The sequence below is a fragment of the Aspergillus clavatus genome, genomic scaffold, assembly GCF_000002715.2.
Source record: "Aspergillus clavatus NRRL 1 1099423829794 genomic scaffold, whole genome shotgun sequence".
NCBI lineage: Eukaryota > Fungi > Ascomycota > Eurotiomycetes > Eurotiales > Aspergillaceae > Aspergillus > Aspergillus clavatus.
The window spans coordinates 430,130-447,208 of record NW_001517105.1 but is presented as its reverse complement, the minus strand read 5'-3'; the positions used below and the strand labels follow the sequence as shown (position 1 = coordinate 447,208).

At 49.0% G+C, this 17,079-nt stretch overlaps 7 protein-coding genes across 7 annotated transcripts, besides 2 other annotated features; 6 read left to right on the top strand and 1 right to left on the bottom strand.

The window, feature by feature from the left end:
• Window positions 1-1,865: 1,865 nt before the first annotated feature.
• On the top strand, window positions 1,866-3,562 carry ACLA_054970 (putative amino acid permease family protein; the record flags this gene model as incomplete). Its single annotated transcript, XM_001274875.1, has 2 exons — window positions 1,866-2,010; window positions 2,088-3,562. The coding sequence occupies 2 exons, from the start codon at window positions 1,866-1,868 to the stop codon at window positions 3,560-3,562; spliced, it is 1,620 nt and encodes a 539-aa protein (XP_001274876.1).
• Window positions 3,506-3,538: a microsatellite.
• Window positions 3,563-3,818: 256 nt separating the features above from the next.
• On the top strand, window positions 3,819-4,718 carry ACLA_054960 (phosphoglycerate mutase; the record flags this gene model as incomplete). The annotated part of the gene is made up of 2 exons (XM_001274874.1): window positions 3,819-3,874; window positions 3,953-4,718. The coding sequence occupies 2 exons, from the start codon at window positions 3,819-3,821 to the stop codon at window positions 4,716-4,718; spliced, it is 822 nt and encodes a 273-aa protein (XP_001274875.1).
• Window positions 4,103-4,142: a microsatellite.
• A 577-nt stretch (window positions 4,719-5,295) lies between the features above and the next one.
• On the top strand, window positions 5,296-6,644 carry ACLA_054950 (uncharacterized protein; the record flags this gene model as incomplete). The annotated part of the gene is made up of 3 exons (XM_001274873.1): window positions 5,296-5,727; window positions 5,788-6,080; window positions 6,137-6,644. The coding sequence occupies 3 exons, from the start codon at window positions 5,296-5,298 to the stop codon at window positions 6,642-6,644; spliced, it is 1,233 nt and encodes a 410-aa protein (XP_001274874.1).
• A 299-nt stretch (window positions 6,645-6,943) lies between these two features.
• On the top strand, window positions 6,944-7,698 carry ACLA_054940 (uncharacterized protein; the record flags this gene model as incomplete). Its single annotated transcript, XM_001274872.1, has 3 exons — window positions 6,944-7,119; window positions 7,174-7,477; window positions 7,567-7,698. 3 exons carry the CDS (start codon window positions 6,944-6,946, stop codon window positions 7,696-7,698), a joined length of 612 nt encoding a protein of 203 aa, XP_001274873.1.
• Window positions 7,699-8,667: 969 nt separating this feature from the next.
• Window positions 8,668-9,596, top strand: ACLA_054930 (ankyrin repeat domain-containing protein; the record flags this gene model as incomplete). The annotated part of the gene is made up of 2 exons (XM_001274871.1): window positions 8,668-9,053; window positions 9,119-9,596. 2 exons carry the CDS (start codon window positions 8,668-8,670, stop codon window positions 9,594-9,596), a joined length of 864 nt encoding a protein of 287 aa, XP_001274872.1.
• Window positions 9,597-12,471: 2,875 nt separating this feature from the next.
• On the bottom strand, window positions 12,472-13,913 carry ACLA_054920 (uncharacterized protein; the record flags this gene model as incomplete). Its single annotated transcript, XM_001274870.1, has 2 exons — window positions 12,472-12,488; window positions 13,517-13,913. 2 exons carry the CDS (start codon window positions 13,911-13,913, stop codon window positions 12,472-12,474), a joined length of 414 nt encoding a protein of 137 aa, XP_001274871.1.
• Window positions 13,914-15,953: 2,040 nt separating this feature from the next.
• On the top strand, window positions 15,954-17,065 carry ACLA_054910 (uncharacterized protein; the record flags this gene model as incomplete). Its single annotated transcript, XM_001274869.1, has 2 exons — window positions 15,954-16,405; window positions 16,462-17,065. The coding sequence occupies 2 exons, from the start codon at window positions 15,954-15,956 to the stop codon at window positions 17,063-17,065; spliced, it is 1,056 nt and encodes a 351-aa protein (XP_001274870.1).
• Between the last annotated feature and the right edge of the window lie 14 nt (window positions 17,066-17,079).

The window sequence follows — 17,079 nt, the reverse complement described above, 5'->3', positions numbered from 1 at the left end:
GGGTAGGGGCAAGGCGACGTCGAGCTCGCTGAGCTGGGTTAGATAGCGTGTATGGTAGTCTGTGTCCTCTGGCCGATGGTGACTTTATAGCGTGCTGGGATGCTGAGCTGCAGATCGTGCGACGTCCCTACTGGAATTTGTACTGATGGTTTGCAATGCTGTATTGGCAGGGCCACGAGTAAGCGCACAAGATAGCTATGAAACGGATATCAGCAGCTGGACAAAAGTGCAAGCGTTCGCATGCGACAGGGGTGCCTCGGGAGGTGATGACAAGACGGTCCTCTTCTACGACGAAGAAGTCTACACCGACGTAGGACTCCAGGGATATGTGCGCATAGATCTGCGCCCAATAATTCCCGACGTTCACCCTGTCATCCATCGCCTAGGGCCGCAACTTTATCAGTAGCAACAGCGATAGAATCGGGCAGACAATTGCCTGACACAGTCGCCACCAGGCTATCATCGGAATACCGGAACTTGTACGCCCGCATTTTCCTCCCCTGAAGAAGACTGTATTGCGATTCTTTGAGCGACTCACGGGATGGTTATTTTGATCCCCCTAGCAACAGGAGCCAGGACCTCGAAGGTGCCGCTGTGTTCTACCCAAAGGCCGCGCACAGAGGATCACACACGCAGCTTTGGCCTGGTCGCATCTCTGGCACTCTTGGGGGGGTCCTTTGGCCCAGATACAACATACTTCCTACCTTCTGTAGTGAGCGTAGGGCGACTTGGGGCCTCCTGGGGTCATAGCTATCTTCGCTAGAGGCAACCATGCAATGTGAGGAGATGTTAAAAGAGTGCTTTGAGCACAGTCAGGAGTATACTTTGGTACTTGGTACTAGCGATAGATGACTGAGTTTAAAAGCCACTTTTGGCGCTCCGGATGACACTCTGCATGAGGAGATGTCCACGATGATAATCACGTGCAGCACCAGATGTACATCAAAGCATCCAAGCCATCAAGCCCTCGGTTACCCAGGAATTTTGAGGGCCTGATAGAGGTATTCCATGCAGAGAGGTGCTATATGGAATGGTTACAGGCGACCATGCAATAATGAGAGGGAGACTGAGACTGAGACTGAGTTGAAGTATATGGTTACGGGTGTGAAGATCTGTGTGAATAGCGCGTGGAATGCTGAGACGTACTACTAGACATCCTTAATTCAAATTAGCTAGTGTGAGTAAGTTATACTTCATAATAATAACAATAAGATTGGAATCCATAGCTTACCACACATAGGATAGTATTATTCTGTGCTGCTGTTCTCTGAGTGCTGACATCATCGCATCAACTTGCCCAATTGGGACATCAGCGACTCTTTCAGTGAACCCAGCGATAGCCTAACTAAAATTCAACCGACAGATAGAGGCAAATTGCTAATGTCCTGTGATAGAATGACAAGAATGGTTGTTCACACTGATTCTCTCTATCTCTTCTCTTATCATATATCATCTTTACTATCTCCTGAATGCCAATCCATGCTCCACTCAGCAAGTCCAGCCGAAGAACACAACCAAAAACCCCGCAAAGGAAAAATTTTGCCATGACTTCTTCTTTTCTCAGTTTCGCTCATGCTAGTCCACGCGATGATCCCCCAGAATTAATATCGTCCGAGGCTGGATATCTTCTGCTTACTCCCCGTTTTGACTATCTTCGAGGTTGAGCACCGTGCGTCGTGAGGGGAATTCACTCCAATCGTATCCAGCCTTCTCTGCCCAACCTGCTGTTATATGAACCTGGACCAGCCTACCGACAAAGACACAGAATAATGGACAGCGTGTTTTTGACCCTGTCCGCCTACTATCATATCATTCCCGTCGGCTAATTCTGAATTTTTTATTTTATTTTTCACCTTCAACCCTTGATGGACGAGGAAAACATCAAACATGTCGACTCGGTCGACCAGAGCGTGCAGGACGCCCGCGATCTCGCCGCCATGGGCCACGACCAGGCCTTGACCCGCAAATTCGACCTGTGGAGTATGTTGGCGCTCGCTTTTTGCGTCTTAGGTAAGCCCTCTTTTGTCAATTTCTCTGGATTTTTTCCTTTTTTTTTTTTTTTTATCGACAAAAACTGACTCCCGTAGGAACGTATTCCACTTTCGCGCAGGACCTCAGTAGCGGTCTCACCAATGGCGGGCCCATCACCATCCTCTGGGGCTTGGTCCTGGTGACGTTCTGTAACCTTTGCGTGGCGGTCTCGCTGGGCGAGCTCGTCAGCAGCATGCCCACTGCCCTCGGCCAGGCGTACTGGGTGTACCGGTTATGGAACACTCCGATGGGTCGCTTTGCCTCGTACCTCTGCGCGTGGATCAACACGTTCGGCTGGTGGACGCTGACCGCGTCGCAGGTCGCGTTCATGACCGAGTTCCTGCTCGGGATGAAGGTCATGTTCGACGTGGAGTGGCCCGGCGTCGGGCTGGGCTGGCTGCAGTTTGTGATCTACGTGGGCTTGGTGCTGGCGCTGACCCTGGTGAACGTGGTCGGGTGTCGCCGCGAGAAGACCCTGCCGTGGTTGAACAATTTTGTTGGGGTGTGGTTTACCGCGCTGTTCGTCGTGCTCTCGCTGGCGCTGCTGATCTCCGTCGGTACAAAGCACGACCTCCACTTCCAGCCCGGCAGCTTCGTCTTCGGAACGTGGATCAACAAGACCGGCTGGAGCGACGGCGTGGTGTGGTTTACCGGCCTGGTGCAGGCGGCGTACGGTCTCACGGCGTTCGACGCGGTCATTCACATGGTCGAGGAGATCCCTGCGCCGCGGATTAACGCGCCCAAGGTGACCTACCTGGCCGTGCTCTTCGGCGCCTTCACGGGCTTCATTTTCATGGTGGTGTGTTTGTTCTGCATCCAGGACGTCGACTCGGTGGTCGACTCGCCCAGCGGCTTGCCCTTCATCGAGCTCATGCTGGAGACCGTCGGCTTGCGCGGCGGCGCCGTCCTCCTCTCCTTCTTCATCTTCAACGGCGTCGGCCAGGGCATCAGTATCCTGACCACGGCCTCACGCCTCACCTGGGGTTTCGCCCGCGACGGCGGCCTTCCGTGGAGCCGATACCTGACCGTCGTCGACCCGCAGTGGAAGGCGCCCGTGCGCGCCCTCTGGGCGCAGGGCTGCCTGATCGCGCTCATCGGCATCCTCTACCTCTTCGCCAACACCGTCCTCGAAGCTATCCTCAGCGTCAGCACCATCGCGCTGACCATCTCGTACGCGCTGCCGATCGCGGCCCTGCTCATCGTCGGCCGCGATCAACTGCCTCAAGGCCCCTTCCGACTCGGCCGCTGGGGCCCCGCGGCCAACTGGATTAGCATCATCTACTGCGCCATCACGACCGTGTTTTTCTTCTTCCCGGGCTCGCCGGACCCGGCGCCGGGGGACATGAACTACGCCATTGCGGTGTTTGGGGTCATGCTGGTGGTCGCTGTGGGGTTCTGGTTCGTGCAGGGGAGTCGCACGTATCTACAGACGGAGGATGCGATTGCGCAGATGGTGCTGGCGCAGCAGTTGGAGATGGAGACGATGGAGACGATGGAGACGGTGGAGCCACCGAAGAAGCATAATGATTGATGAAGCTGTCTGGTCGTCCAGCCTTGTAATGAGATAGTATAATATTGACTGTTAGTGTTCCTCTTGTACAATGCGACTAGTTTCCTAGGCCATAGTGGGATGGTTCGTACCATAGCCTCATCATGCTTCGTGAAGTAAAGTGCGTGGTCTTACCACAAGCCGTGGTGGTCTTTACACCCACATCAAACCAACTCCGTCACTCCCACAGATCCAACTTCTTCAGCATCACCTCAACTTCCCATCACTACAACCCAAAATGAAGCTCTACCTAATCCGCCACGCCGAAACAACAGACAACGTCGCCCACAATCTGTAATCCTTCCATCTAAAACCCCCGTTCCCGCTTTAACCCACCCAACAACAACTCACCCACTAACACCTGCCCTCCAGCGCCGGAACCAAGGACTCCCCGCTCACCAACCACGGCGCCCTCCAGATCACCCACCTGGCCAAACACTTCCACTCCCACAACATCTCCTTCACCCACATCTTCTCCTCAGACCTTTCCCGCGCCGCCCTCACAGCCCATGGCCTGGCTATCCCTCCCCAGTCTCCCTCCCCCTCCCCGTCCCCCTCCCCCACTCCAAATCTCCTCCCCACTCTCCGCGAACGCGACTTCGGGTCCCTAGAAGGCACGAAATGGCACGCTGGCTGGGACGCACCCCGCGTCCCGCACCCGCGGCCCCCGGAGACAGAGACCTCGATGCGCACGCGCGCGCGGTCGTTCGTGACCGAGGTCCTGATCCCCGTGCTTGCTGCGGAGGGGGACGAGGGCGTTGTCGCGGTCGTCTCGCATGGGATTCTGCTGGGAGTGTTATGGGGTGTTCTTGTTTCTTGTTTTGCGGCGGGGAGGGTAAGTATGGTGGGCGATGGGGCTGGGGCTGGGGAAGGGGGTGTGTTTCGGCCCGCGTGGGCGAATACGGGGTTTTTGGAGGTGATGATTGAGCCGGTTGTGGGATTGGGTGTTGATGCTGATGGAGGGGAAGTAGCAGAGGGGGATGGGGTGATGCCTCTCCTGGCTGGGTATGCGATGCAGGTGCTGAATGTCAATAGCCGGTCTCATCTGGCGGGTCTTCGGCGCGCGAGAGGGGTGGGCAGTGCGACGTTTGATCAGCGGCAGAGGCGGATTGAGCATTTCTTTGGGGGGAAGAAGTGATGATGGATGATTGTCGTGGAGGGTCAGGAGGGTGGTTTGTCTTTTGACGTAAGGGGAGTCTGTCTGCGATGCTATACGCTACTGTACGCATTACGCCAAGTCTGTATGGATGCGTCTTGGAGCAACCAACGTGCCGGAGTGAGGGTGCTTGTTGGATTCTGGGCGCCTTTCCGGCCTTACGAGTAACCTTCCATCAGCTATGCTGCTCCAGAAGGTAAGCTGAATTATGAACACTTCATGGCAGTGCCCTGAGGAATCTCCACCAGAGCGCGCGATTCTTTTCCAAATCCGGATTAGTGCGAGTCTCCAGGCATCAACTCAGTTTTATATGGAATAGACCTCCACGCTCAATCATCTCCTCTTCGAGATCCAAATGTCATTCGATTCCAAACCGAAACAAAGGAAAATGGCAGCCCCGCGCGCCCTCGGGCCCCTGGACAAAAGGAAAAAGGTGACACGCTGTCAACCCTGCGCGAAAAGGCGAATCAAGGTCAGTCCTGCACGCGGAGCCAAAAGCGATGAAGCTGACCAGCCCAGCTAGTGTGCAGGTGGTATGCCTTGTGTGAATTGTGTTCGAATGCACAAGGAGTGCCGGCCCCAGAGCCAGCTGCCGCCCAGCGCAGTCTTCGTTCGTCAGACCAGCGGGTCCGTTACTGAGATGTCCCAGGTGACACCAATGGATGTGGACATGGACAGCCGCGTTCTCGACTATTTCGTCATGTTCATTAGAGGGAATCAATTTACTCCACATTTTGAGTCTATTGACCTTGAACTGTTGCCAATTATGCAACGGTCGCCCCATCTTCGATGGGCCGCAGTTGCTATCGGCGCACTGGACGCCAGCCGCCACGGCTCGGTCAGATGGCACTCGGAAAGACAATCGCTCTACTGCATTGCGCTGAGTGCCTATTCCAAGTCCATCAATGCGCTCCAGGAGGTTCTCACTGCGGGAGATGCGGTCCGGAAGGACGATGTGCTGTGGGGAATTTTCCTCTTGGGGCTCTTCGAAGTATTATTGCTCTCGCTCGGTCTTTTGTTATATGATACTGACTATTATACTTATTTTTAGCTGATCTCTCAGCCATCTGGTGACGGCTGGGCGAAGCATATGCTGCACGGTGCTGCCCAGCTCCTGCAGTTAACAGGACCGAATCAGCCAGTTAACCCCCTACGACAGAGATTCTGGGAGTTGTTCCGGGGACTAGAGGCCACTAGGGCAATTCTCTACGGAGAGCGCACGATGCTCTCTCAGGATAGCTGGATGGCCTTTCAGCAGGGTCTCTCTACGGGTCGGCCCGGATCGTGGGGCTCGATGGAGAATGTCTTGACCTTGGTGATCCATACCGCGGCATTCAGCAAACGGTACGCCTACTTCGTTTCCTTGGACAATACCAAGGATTGCTGACCGTATCGCGTAGATTTTTCGACCTCCTTGGGGGAATCTCCGAGCCGTACCGACTACCGGACGACTTGGTACAGGACCTGGGAATCAAGGGACTAAACATCCAGACTAGTATCTACGAATGGCACGCTGAAGCTCTACGCCGGCTGCCAGCCTCGGGCGAAGACCCGCAGTTCCAGCTGGCCCTCGCCCACTACCATGCCCTTCTTCTCTTCCTATCTAGTAACTACGGCTACTATCCACACTGGGACACTATACCCGCACCGATCTTGCCCCAGACTGAAATAGATCGTCATGTCGGTGCAATCCTGCAGCTGGCTGAACAGATTTTAGACACGTCCAGAATTCCCGGTGTCATGCTCTTTTTCCCGCTGCGGGTCGCGGGAACGCAGGCTCTGTGCCAGTCTCAGCGGTCGAAGATCTTGGCGCATCTGAATCGAGTGCATCAGAAGGGGTTTCTTGTTTCGAATCAAATCTATGCTGACCTCGTCGAGCTCTGGGAGTATCAGGGCTTGAAGTACTAGCAGTAGCCTTGCATTATACTTTTGATCCTTGCTCCTGGCCTGTTGCATTTCTCCGCAATTCGGGTGCCTATTGCTAGTGCCTGTCCCAAAACGGAAGCAATCGCGCGCGTGGTGGAACCCCTCTCCGATGAGATGATGAAGTATGTCTCTGCCATAAGTTCCCATCAAACCAGCAGTCATAAATGATGCTTTCCCAAGCCATAAATAAGAGAAACCACCCGTCACGATTCCTACTTTATCTCGGACCATCAACAGCCAGAACCACTCTCTACCCCCTTCAAACGTAAATCTTCCTCACAATGCTTTTCTCTTTTCTTCTCCTGGCGACATCCGCTGTCGCTCTCACAACCACCACTGCGCCAGCCGCATGCACGGCCTTCCCTTCGAAGATCAGGGACTTTTCGTCCGACTTCCAGCAACCAGAACCCCCCCTGATAGCAAACGAATTCAAAACAAGCTTCATCCAGCACAAATGGTACGTCTACGTCTCTACCATCCCTAGTGAACTCCCACCCAATCCAATCCGCAGGAACCAGAACCTCTCCCACATCATGGCGGGCTACCTCTACAACTCCCCCTCGCAGAAGCTCGTCCGCGCCGACGAGGCGTATGACGGCGGACTCGCAACATCGCTCTTCAACTACGCCAACGTGACCGATACAGGCTTGGTCGAGAACACCCTGACGGCGTTCGACAACGCTTCCAAGCCAGACGTGTGGAGGGGCTACGTCAACTCCAACTATCCCCTGTTCGAGGCGGACTTTCTGGTCCAGAACGAGGCGGTCTTTGGCGGTCTCGTGCGCAGGGAGTTTGTCGAGGGAGATGTGGCTTCGGTTGGTTTCTCTTTCCTCTTCCTCTAATCACTTCCAACTCAAGGAGGGCGATGCTGATTCGGCGCACACAGTGGGATTTGATGTATCAGGGCGCGATCCCCGTCACTGTGTATGTGGATTCGTGTGGTGTCGTCGTCGGGTATGACTATTTTGCGCCGGGGCTGCGGACTCGCGTGGTGACCATGTTCTTCAATACCTATGTTGGGCCTGTCAAGATCTAGGACGGGTGTGTCGTGGTCTGGTTGTGCAACAGTAGCAACACGCGCTCGCAATGGTCCATTGATGTTTGGGAATAATGGGTACTGCATCTTCCTATAGAGGTTTTCTAGACTTTACTATTTATTAATCTTGGTGTTTATGGAGATAGCCTATTACTAGATTAAATACCTGAATTATAATCTGTACTTCCTATAAATCTAGGTGCATGGTTAATTAGACTAATTAAATTAGAGATATAATATATAAACTAATAATAATACTATAAGAGGAGTCAGATACATATAGGAAAATATAAGATTAAGGCTAATTATTATAAGAAATATTAACCTAGATATCTTTACCCTATACTGCTAGTACACCTATATAGGGAATTACTTAGTCTTAGAGATGCTCCTTATTTTATATAATAGCTTTTAGACATCACTAAAATTAAAAGAGGTAAAAGCCTAAGGCTTTAATAGACTGTTCACAGGAAATTAATAAGGCTATATATCCATCTTAATACATCTAGAGGTGATGCTGAGATGATAGCATGATAGCCTGCCCGAGGAGATACTGTTAAGCACATTTTTTTCTCCATATGTAACCTCCATTACCAGCCTTGACACGTTACATAGTCATATAGACTCTTTATCAATTATGGCTGTACAGACACGACCAGATTAAATCCCTTTCGACAAGACAAAATAAAGCCAAAGGATGATAGTATGCCTCGTCATCCACGGGGATCCGAAATTATTGGCAGATATTTCACGCGCCAATCTTCTTGGGAAGGCATCATCAAAATGTGTTGGGTTCACTCTTATCCCACCGCGCCTTGCAATATTCCAAGGATTTGGGGTTTGATGACTTGGAAATGACTTGAATACCTCCCCCTCACCACCTGCTGCTGAGTACACACCTCCCGCTTCATTGAAGCCCCCCCAAGTAAGTGTGATAGTTACCTACTATTGTTTCTCATCCAACCCGCCATGGATGTCCCGCCTCCGCCAGACTACCCTCCTGTCAAGCCGAGCGAGTACCCTCAAATTCCAACTCAAACGCCACCAGCGGCTCTTGAAACATTGTATGCTTCTTGCGTCAGTGGTGATATCCAGAAATTTCGGGAAATTCTGGACTCACAAAGTTCTTCATCGGAGGGCTTTGATATATGCGACTTCTACCCGATAATGATCGAAGCCATCAAACGAGACGATGCACAGTTCATCAAAGAGCTTCTTGATCGCGGCTTGCCCATGGATCCACTCTATGCATTGGAAGCCGTTAGAGTGAAGGGGAAGGATGCTCTGAAAGTTTTCCTTCAAAATGGATGGGATATCAATCAGCCCATGAGCGAGCTTAAACCTCCCGTACTAGGGTGAGACTCGTCATCCCAATAGTCTTCACAATGTCACCAGGGATAACATTATGACATTTCTTCAGTTATGCTGTTGCAGATGAGGAGATGGCTGCTTGGCTCCTTGATCAGGGAGCAGATCCCAATCGTCAATGCGTTGTTGATCTCACTCCATTCTCCTTTGCTGTCGAAAGCGCCCCCATATCCGTGATCCACCTCATTCTCAGCCGTGGCGGAGATGTCCAAAAGGGCCAGCTTCTTCATGATGCAATCGAACGTCGGTCGGATACCATCGAGGTCTTAAGGCTTCTCATCGAAAAAGGAGCACCGGTCAATTCAATTATGTACAAGAACCATTATCCTTCTTGGGCGTTATTCCAGTTTATGGGTCTCGGAACGGCTCTGCACAAAGCCTCTGAGCTCGGCAAACCTGACGTGGTGCGCTACCTGATCGGCGAAGGTGCCGACCAGAGTATTAAAGATGGAAATGGCCGTACCCCTCTGGAGTGTGCGCAAAGGTCGAGCCAGTGGGAAGTTATCGAGACATTGAAGAAAGGGCGGTAGCTCGTCTGTTCCGTATCCATGTAACGTGCTTTCCGGTACCTGTCTTCCTGGGCTTTTAACTGATCTGGTCCGTGTACTGATTGTCGTCCATTTTGCATCAATGTGCCATGTTACCAAGGACCAAGAACTACAATACTAATCAACGTTATCCGAGCGCAGCGGTACGCAATATTCCATATCTCTTGCAACAGTACATATGTTTATCCTTGGGGCCCACAATGCAATAGCCAAGGCTTGATCACGGTGATACTTCAATCGTGCCCCTGTTGGTTGCCATCTGTGTCTATGCCAGAGCCATCCGAAGGCGTTTTCGTTCTTGACGCTGTGATTTAAACAACTTCCTCTTCGGTATGGCGGATCCTTGCGCTTTGGGGAGGATACGATATATCACTGCTTCATCGGACACCTACCCCTTAAAATAACAGAGATGTGTTGCTTCTGGATGCAAAAGCTTAATAATAGTAGGATAAATAATGACAAATAAAAGAAGGGAGCTATACTGAAGGAGAGAAAAGCTGAAATATCCTTATGAGGAAGGAAGTAAATAGGGAAGTAGAAGCTAGTGCCACCGTATAAGGAGCATAAAGGGTCCTTTATATATATAGTATTAGTTGACACGGTGAGCGGGGGGCCAGAAATGGCTCCCGTTCCACCGCCTGCCCGAATCCGCAGCCCCCTGCCCCTTTGGGAATGGCGCCCGCACATCAGTCCCGCTTTGGTTTAGCGCCATCCCACGCCGCTTTTACTGCCCTCCCTGTCTACCATCCATCTATAAAAGACCTCTCACCCTCTCCTCCTCTTCGTCGACGCACTTGCTCTTCTCTTTCCCCCTTCTTCCCCCCTCAACCCCTTTCTTTCTCGGCCCCACCGTCACCTGTGCATTAACTTTCAGCCCGATGCACTGCCCCTTTCATTTCGCCAGAGATGCCTCTCGATCCAGTCGCCCCGGAGCTGAAACAGTGAGATGACCGATTCCTCCACTGAATTGTGTCCTTGACAACATGTGATGGCTTGTCAACCCCCCTCTGTTTTCTTTCCTAAACAAGTCACCGTGGATTTCGCTGCAGATCTATGTCGGTTGCCTTCTGCGGCTGAGGCCTTCCCGCCGAAGGTCTCTGTTTTCCCGCTGACTTCCCAACAAGCGAAGTCTCCCGGGTTGCCTTCCTCAATGCTCCGTTGCTCCGCTTCATCCGCCCCATCTGACGCCCCATCGGAGGTGAAGCCATCAGAGGTTACATTGCACAGCCCTTGGCGTCCCAGATCTACTCTCGGCCGCTTGTTTGCAAATGTCTTGATCTCACAGTTATCATCATCATCCGCCTCTCTGGTCTGTCCTCACCTAATTGATGAATCTTAATAGCATGTAACCATAATACAAGCTAATAGCAAAAATACTGCATGCTTATTTAACCCAGGTTGATGCTGCATCATGAGCTGAATTCCTAGACAGGCTAGACAAGACCCATGATGGCGCAGTCTGGTGATTAGAGGATAGATGGTGATAACTATGAATATAGATTATTGGTTAAGGGTCATCAGCGAGATTAGTGGGAATTCTAGCTTTGTGGGTGTAAAAATATTATGGTTCTTAACTTTAGATATAGCAGCATAGGTTGCTAGAGCTAGTCTGCATCTTCTATATAGTAGAGGCAGATTGTGCCTTATGGTCTATAAAAGAGACTATAATTCCACTAAAATAATAAACTATAACCTAACCCTTCTAGATTCTCCCATCCTCCCTCTTTCTCCTTCCTACTATGCCCTACCCACTACCCCCTACCTAAAGTCCTGATTCTAGTTTCTCTATTTCCATGAGTAGTCCTAATCCCTATATGATATGAACTTGCTTAGCTGGCTTTTTTTTATATAATATATCAAGTGCCAACTTTCACCTAGAATCTTTCTAGCTATGGAATCCTTTCTAGGATAAAGCACACCCTCTATAGGATTCTCTTAATATTTATTACTACCTAAGCCCTATCTTAATTACTACCACCCCACCTCCCTCTAATCCCAGCAACCCTGCCTTAAAGAGTCTAAAAGTTTATTCTAATAAATTTAAGTGGCATCCCCTTCCTGCCTAACTGCTAGTGGAGGTTTATTTAGATGGTAGTCTATATTTAGTGGTTTAAACCACTCTTCATAAGCTAGAGGATTTAGCCTGTGCAGCCTCTACCAGTCCTTATACTAAGACCTTTAACCCTAATAATATTTTATAGGTGCATGACTTACCAGATTCTGAGGACCTTAGCTCTGCCACTATAATAGGTAATATTTATCTTAGTGCTGAGTATTAATCCCCTAGTTTTAGTCTGTGTGACTTAGAAATTATTATTATTACTAGTAAGCACCCTCAAGGTCTTGATTCTGGAAATTATATCCTGACTAGAGAGCTTCAAGATATTAAAATAATTAATCCTATAATCCTAAATGATTATGCCTTTCCAGGTGGTGGGTAGATCTAAATAACAGAGAATATTACTAGCATCATAGAATGTCTAGGTAAATATCCCTTAGAGTGCTCTGGCTTTCTAAGTTAAGATTTACCTCTTAAATATAGATAATATTATATAGAGAGGATGGAGAGTCCTGATTACTAGTTCTCAAAACTAAATAAATAATCAAGTACTGTAACAAGGCAATCAAAAAATAGTACTGGTTAGTCTAATAAAGGGCCTGGTCATCACAAGAATACTTTATTTCCTACTATTTATGCCTAATTCTCAGCCCTTCCAGTTAAAGACTGGCTATAGTTCCTATCCTAGTTATTTAAGGGTGCTCTATCACACTATATTACTATATATATTAATATAGATATTACCTCTGTATTAATATGCACCTTAAGTTAAGATATAGACTTAATATATAACTATAACTAGCTAAGCTTAAGCACTAAACTAGTTAAAGCATAATAGCTATATTTAAGAAAGGGCTTAGTGTTTTCTGTGGAAGAAAATTATTTATTAGTGAGCCTCTGGGAAGAATAGAATCTGGCTTAGTTAGAGGTGATAAGACTGTTTGCAAAGAAATTCCCTAGAAGGAGCTAAGGGTCTCTACAGGTGTACTAGAGTATGATGCTTAAGAAATAACAGCTCTTATTAGTGGATGTTATGTAGAAAATGCCATCTTTATCCATTAGATCATATCCTCTTCTCTTGAACTTGAAACTACAATATCCACGTGATTTCAAGAAAAGTGTGGAATAGCTACTTTTTTGCAGCACTTTTGGTGTTCTTCCTTTGAACGAATTGATAGAAACCGTACGCCGTTGATTTATGATCAAAATAGCGGCTTCTCAATGAGGGCCTAGGCCTCGAAAATTGGGGACAAAGCCTGCAGGCTTTGTTAGGATGAAGGTGGTGCGAACGTTACTGTATCATTCATTTTCTGTCTTTCTCTCCGGTTGTTGCTGCTCTGTTTTTGCCCGGTTAACAAATGATTGGAGTTTCCTTTCATGGCTAATATTCTCTCATTCATTCTCCTGTGCCTCAGATAATCTTTGTTGCCAGTTTCTAAGCGCGCTGCTCAGAGAATGACGTTCGTCATAGTTTGGGTCGGTCTTGGAGACAAAATATCTCTCTGGACTCATTTCCTTCGCAGATGTCCCCCACAAGTGCTCTGGAAAAGTAGGTTCCTTGGATATGTTGAGCATTCAAAGGGTGCGTCTATAGGACTCTAGGATTCACAGCATGATGTACACACCTGAACACCGACTCGGATCATCCATCTCCTAACATATTCTTGCAAGATGCATATTTCCATACGTCCAGGAAAGTATTGCATATCGGGCTCAAAACGTGAGGCATACGCTGGAGACAATAAGTCCAAGAGTTCTTCAAAGCACTCTATATGATAGAAGCCTGTCACAATATTTCAGCCTCAGATAAGAAAATGATAAAGTATTGAATCAAAATATTTACCTGCGGGGAAATAGGTCCATTGTTTCCCATCATCCACTTTAATCCGATAATCACCAGGCCAAATACTCTTCTCGCAGTGATGAAGCTGGCATTTTGCTCCTCTGCGGGATTCCGGCGCCTCCTGAAGCAGGAAGGCGGCATAAGGGCGCCGTGTATATGGTCCAAAATGCGCGTTTACAAGTTCCTTGAGCGCTCGAGCTGAAGACTGAATGTCTTCTCGACGCCTTTCTGCAGGCGATAGACCCTGTCGGCGCTTTTCCTCCGCATCAATATCTTCAAAGATTTTGTTGACCCACTTCCGTTCTTCGTCAGAGTCGATGGACGCAACATCGCGGTTAAGCTCTCGAGCAATATTCTTCCGGCGATTTTGCTTATGTTTCTTTAGCTGAAGGTCCATTCTTTTTCTGAATTTTCTTTCGAGCGTCTCGTTCGGATGTGTCCATGTCGCTAGGGGAATTTGTCCTAGGTAGGGGCCTTGTTATCAACATATTACAAGATGGCGATGGTAAGAGTTGTCCATTAGAAGGCAGCTCTACCAGGCTATGTTCATTGAAACTTTGAATGCTTCCTTCAGGTTCGCATCGGTTTTGGCTCAGTGTTGAGGTTTGCGCTTCTGAGAGTGGTGTGCGACTGCTCGTTGACAATATGGCTTGCCTAGGTTCGGTCGCATTCCTGTTTCTTCCGACAGTTTGCAGAGGCTGGGAGACGCCCGGTGCCCCATCGGGGCAATACTCCATTTCGTTTGGGAGCGGAAAACTAACAGGTGAGTTAAAGTGTTTCCAAAGTTGTTGCGAATTGAGGCCACCAATTCAATGATTCCGAGTCGTCTAACGCCAGTTCATTTGGCCCCCAAAAGAAGGCAAAGAGGGAAAGGTACTGGACAAGATATGACGGCATGTTTAGGAAGGTGGGGAGCGTGACCTCTCCCCCATGCTCCTCCCAACCTCAAACGGTCAGTCCTCGCCGTTCGTTCTCCACTCCCTCACTTTTCCATTCTTCCTATCTCTCTATCCCGCAAATCTTTGCCCCTGCATTTTCCTCCGCTGGGCGGTTACATACCGCTTATCATTGGCCCGAGACCCTCACATAGCCAGGAAGGATAACAAACAAACCACGCGAGGAGTTTCAGATTGGCGTACCCACCATCTCATACCGCGGCTAAAGCCATAAGTTTATTAGATAGAGGTATTAATACTGCTCAGCGGGAGCTGGGCAAGGGCTTTGAAGCAGGGCTGGCAGGAGACCAGATGATTATGACGTCATGGAGCCTCATAACGCGGGTTTCGCTACTTAACGCCTCAGTATTTTGTAGAACATCATGGAATTCTTGACCAGGTTTCAAAAATGTTTCATTTGCTGCTATTTTGGGTGAGCCAAAAATAATATTTCCCTTCTCGATCACTAACTTCCTTAGCTGCAAGGATTTTATGGCTATGCTTCATTTAATTTTCTCTCATGTCTTTTTGCTTCTTCGTAGTTTGTAACAGACACCCATCCCTCACTTCCAACTCCAATTGCTTCTTGGCAAGCCTGGAGTTGTTTATCAGCTTCGGATTGTGCATTCCAGTCGCAGACATTCATCTGAAAAGAAGATTGGGCAAGGTTGATTCGCATCTGGGTTTACCCCTCCCCATTTTCTCGACAGCGAGGGGTTTGGACTCCTAGTCGCAAAATGGGGACTAACGATTAATGAATTATCAGGCGCTGTTGATGCTGTGTGCGACACTAAAAGATGTCGCAACCGCACCCGACTACCAAAACTGACTCGAAGAACTTCCATGCTCAGAAGTCCACGGCAATGGGGGCAATATGAATCTCCATGCATTAGCACAAGGCTGTCTCATGGTTGTCACACTCGAAACATGACAATGCCCTTTTTGTGGCCCTCGATATGAAGACTAGAAAGATCTGACTGAAAAAGAGGAGAGCAATTTGCTTTGAATGTATTTCCTAGAGTATGTAGTAGTGGTTCGGCTATTCGGCTTCTTTTTAAAGGGTGCCAGCCGTAATCCTGGAAGAGATATGCAAGTGGTTCCTAGAATACTCTAGGACTGTCGGAAGAGAGATGAATAAGCCATGTAGGTGCACCAATAGAAATCACAATAGGTCTGGATTGCTAACAAGCCCCTAGCTGGCAATTTAACTAACTAGGTGGGCTAAATACATGACTAATCTTGGCGGATCTATAGTATCTCCTTCCTCCGGGTATCCACCTGCTCTGGTGCTGCGACAAGGACGTCCTCAGGAAAATTGTTTGTCCGAAACGGCGGTGGGTGACAGTCGATGTTCTGTCACCTGACACCCTGGTCGAACACCCTTCTTAATAAGGGGTATATAATACGGATACCTTTCCTCATTGCTCATTGCATTCCCTCTGCTACGACCTCTTGCTTCATTTCTAAACTCATCATATTGAACAAAGCAACCTGTGCCCACCATGGCTACCAGTGACCTCGCATACTCTGTTAACCAAGAAATTGCTGATTTCTTCGAGAAGACGACAGCCAGTCGCTCAGCATGTGACATCTTTGCGAGGGAGCATGTTGGTGGCAACGTCGTTCCGGTGGCCGTGCAGGGTGTGTGCAGCTATACCGTCTATGCCGGACACAATGCTGAATTCGTCGTGCAATTTCGCCTTGCGTCCCTCCAACTAAGTATGGAAATTGCGAAACTCGCTCGAAGCATCTACGGCTACTTTGCACCTCAAGTGACTTTTATGGGGCAGATTGGAGAAGCTACCGAGAGTAAAGAAGCCCTTTCCATCTACGTCATGAGTCGACTCCAAGGCATTAGTTACTTGGATTTTATCCTGGCACATAACAGTCAGGTGCCTGAAACCTCGCCTGAGTTTTCTTCATGGCGCAAGAATCTTGTAATTGACATTGCGAAGTAGGCTTAGCGTTCTCGTTGCAAATACACCAAATTGCTAATGAATGCTCTGTCAGATTCTTTGCTCTTTCATGGAAAGGCCCTCAAGATGTTGGTCAAACGTATCGCGACGACTTGTACAGTCGATACAAAAATGAGCTGGATTTGTTGCTTGCTTCTCTCCCAGATCGCTTCCACCCATTAATCCAGGAGTCTCTCAACTCATTACCCACCATTTTTTCTCTTCCCATGGTGCTAGTCCACAAAGACTTTGGTGTCTGCAATATTATTGTGAATGAAATGTCTTGCAATCTAGTTGGTGTTGTGGATTGGGCCGAAGCAGAGATTGCGCCATTTGGCCTGAACCTTTTTTCTCACCAGCGACTGATAAGTAAGGTCCATCTCAAGAAAGGCTGGGTCCGGTATGACGATTACATCACTTTGGAGGATATATTCTGGAGCACATTCAGAGTTGAAGCTGGAGGGTTGGGCAATGACACACTCAGAGCCATCAAAGCAGCAAGAATTGTAGGGCTACTGCTATCTCATGGCTTCACAAGTCGTCTCGCGAATATGCCGGAGCCAGTACCTATTCGAGATGATGAAAGCGGAGCATATAACATGCTTGATCTGGATGGGCTGTTAATAAATCCAGCTACAAGGTTTACGGATTTAGTATAGACGATGGGCACTAA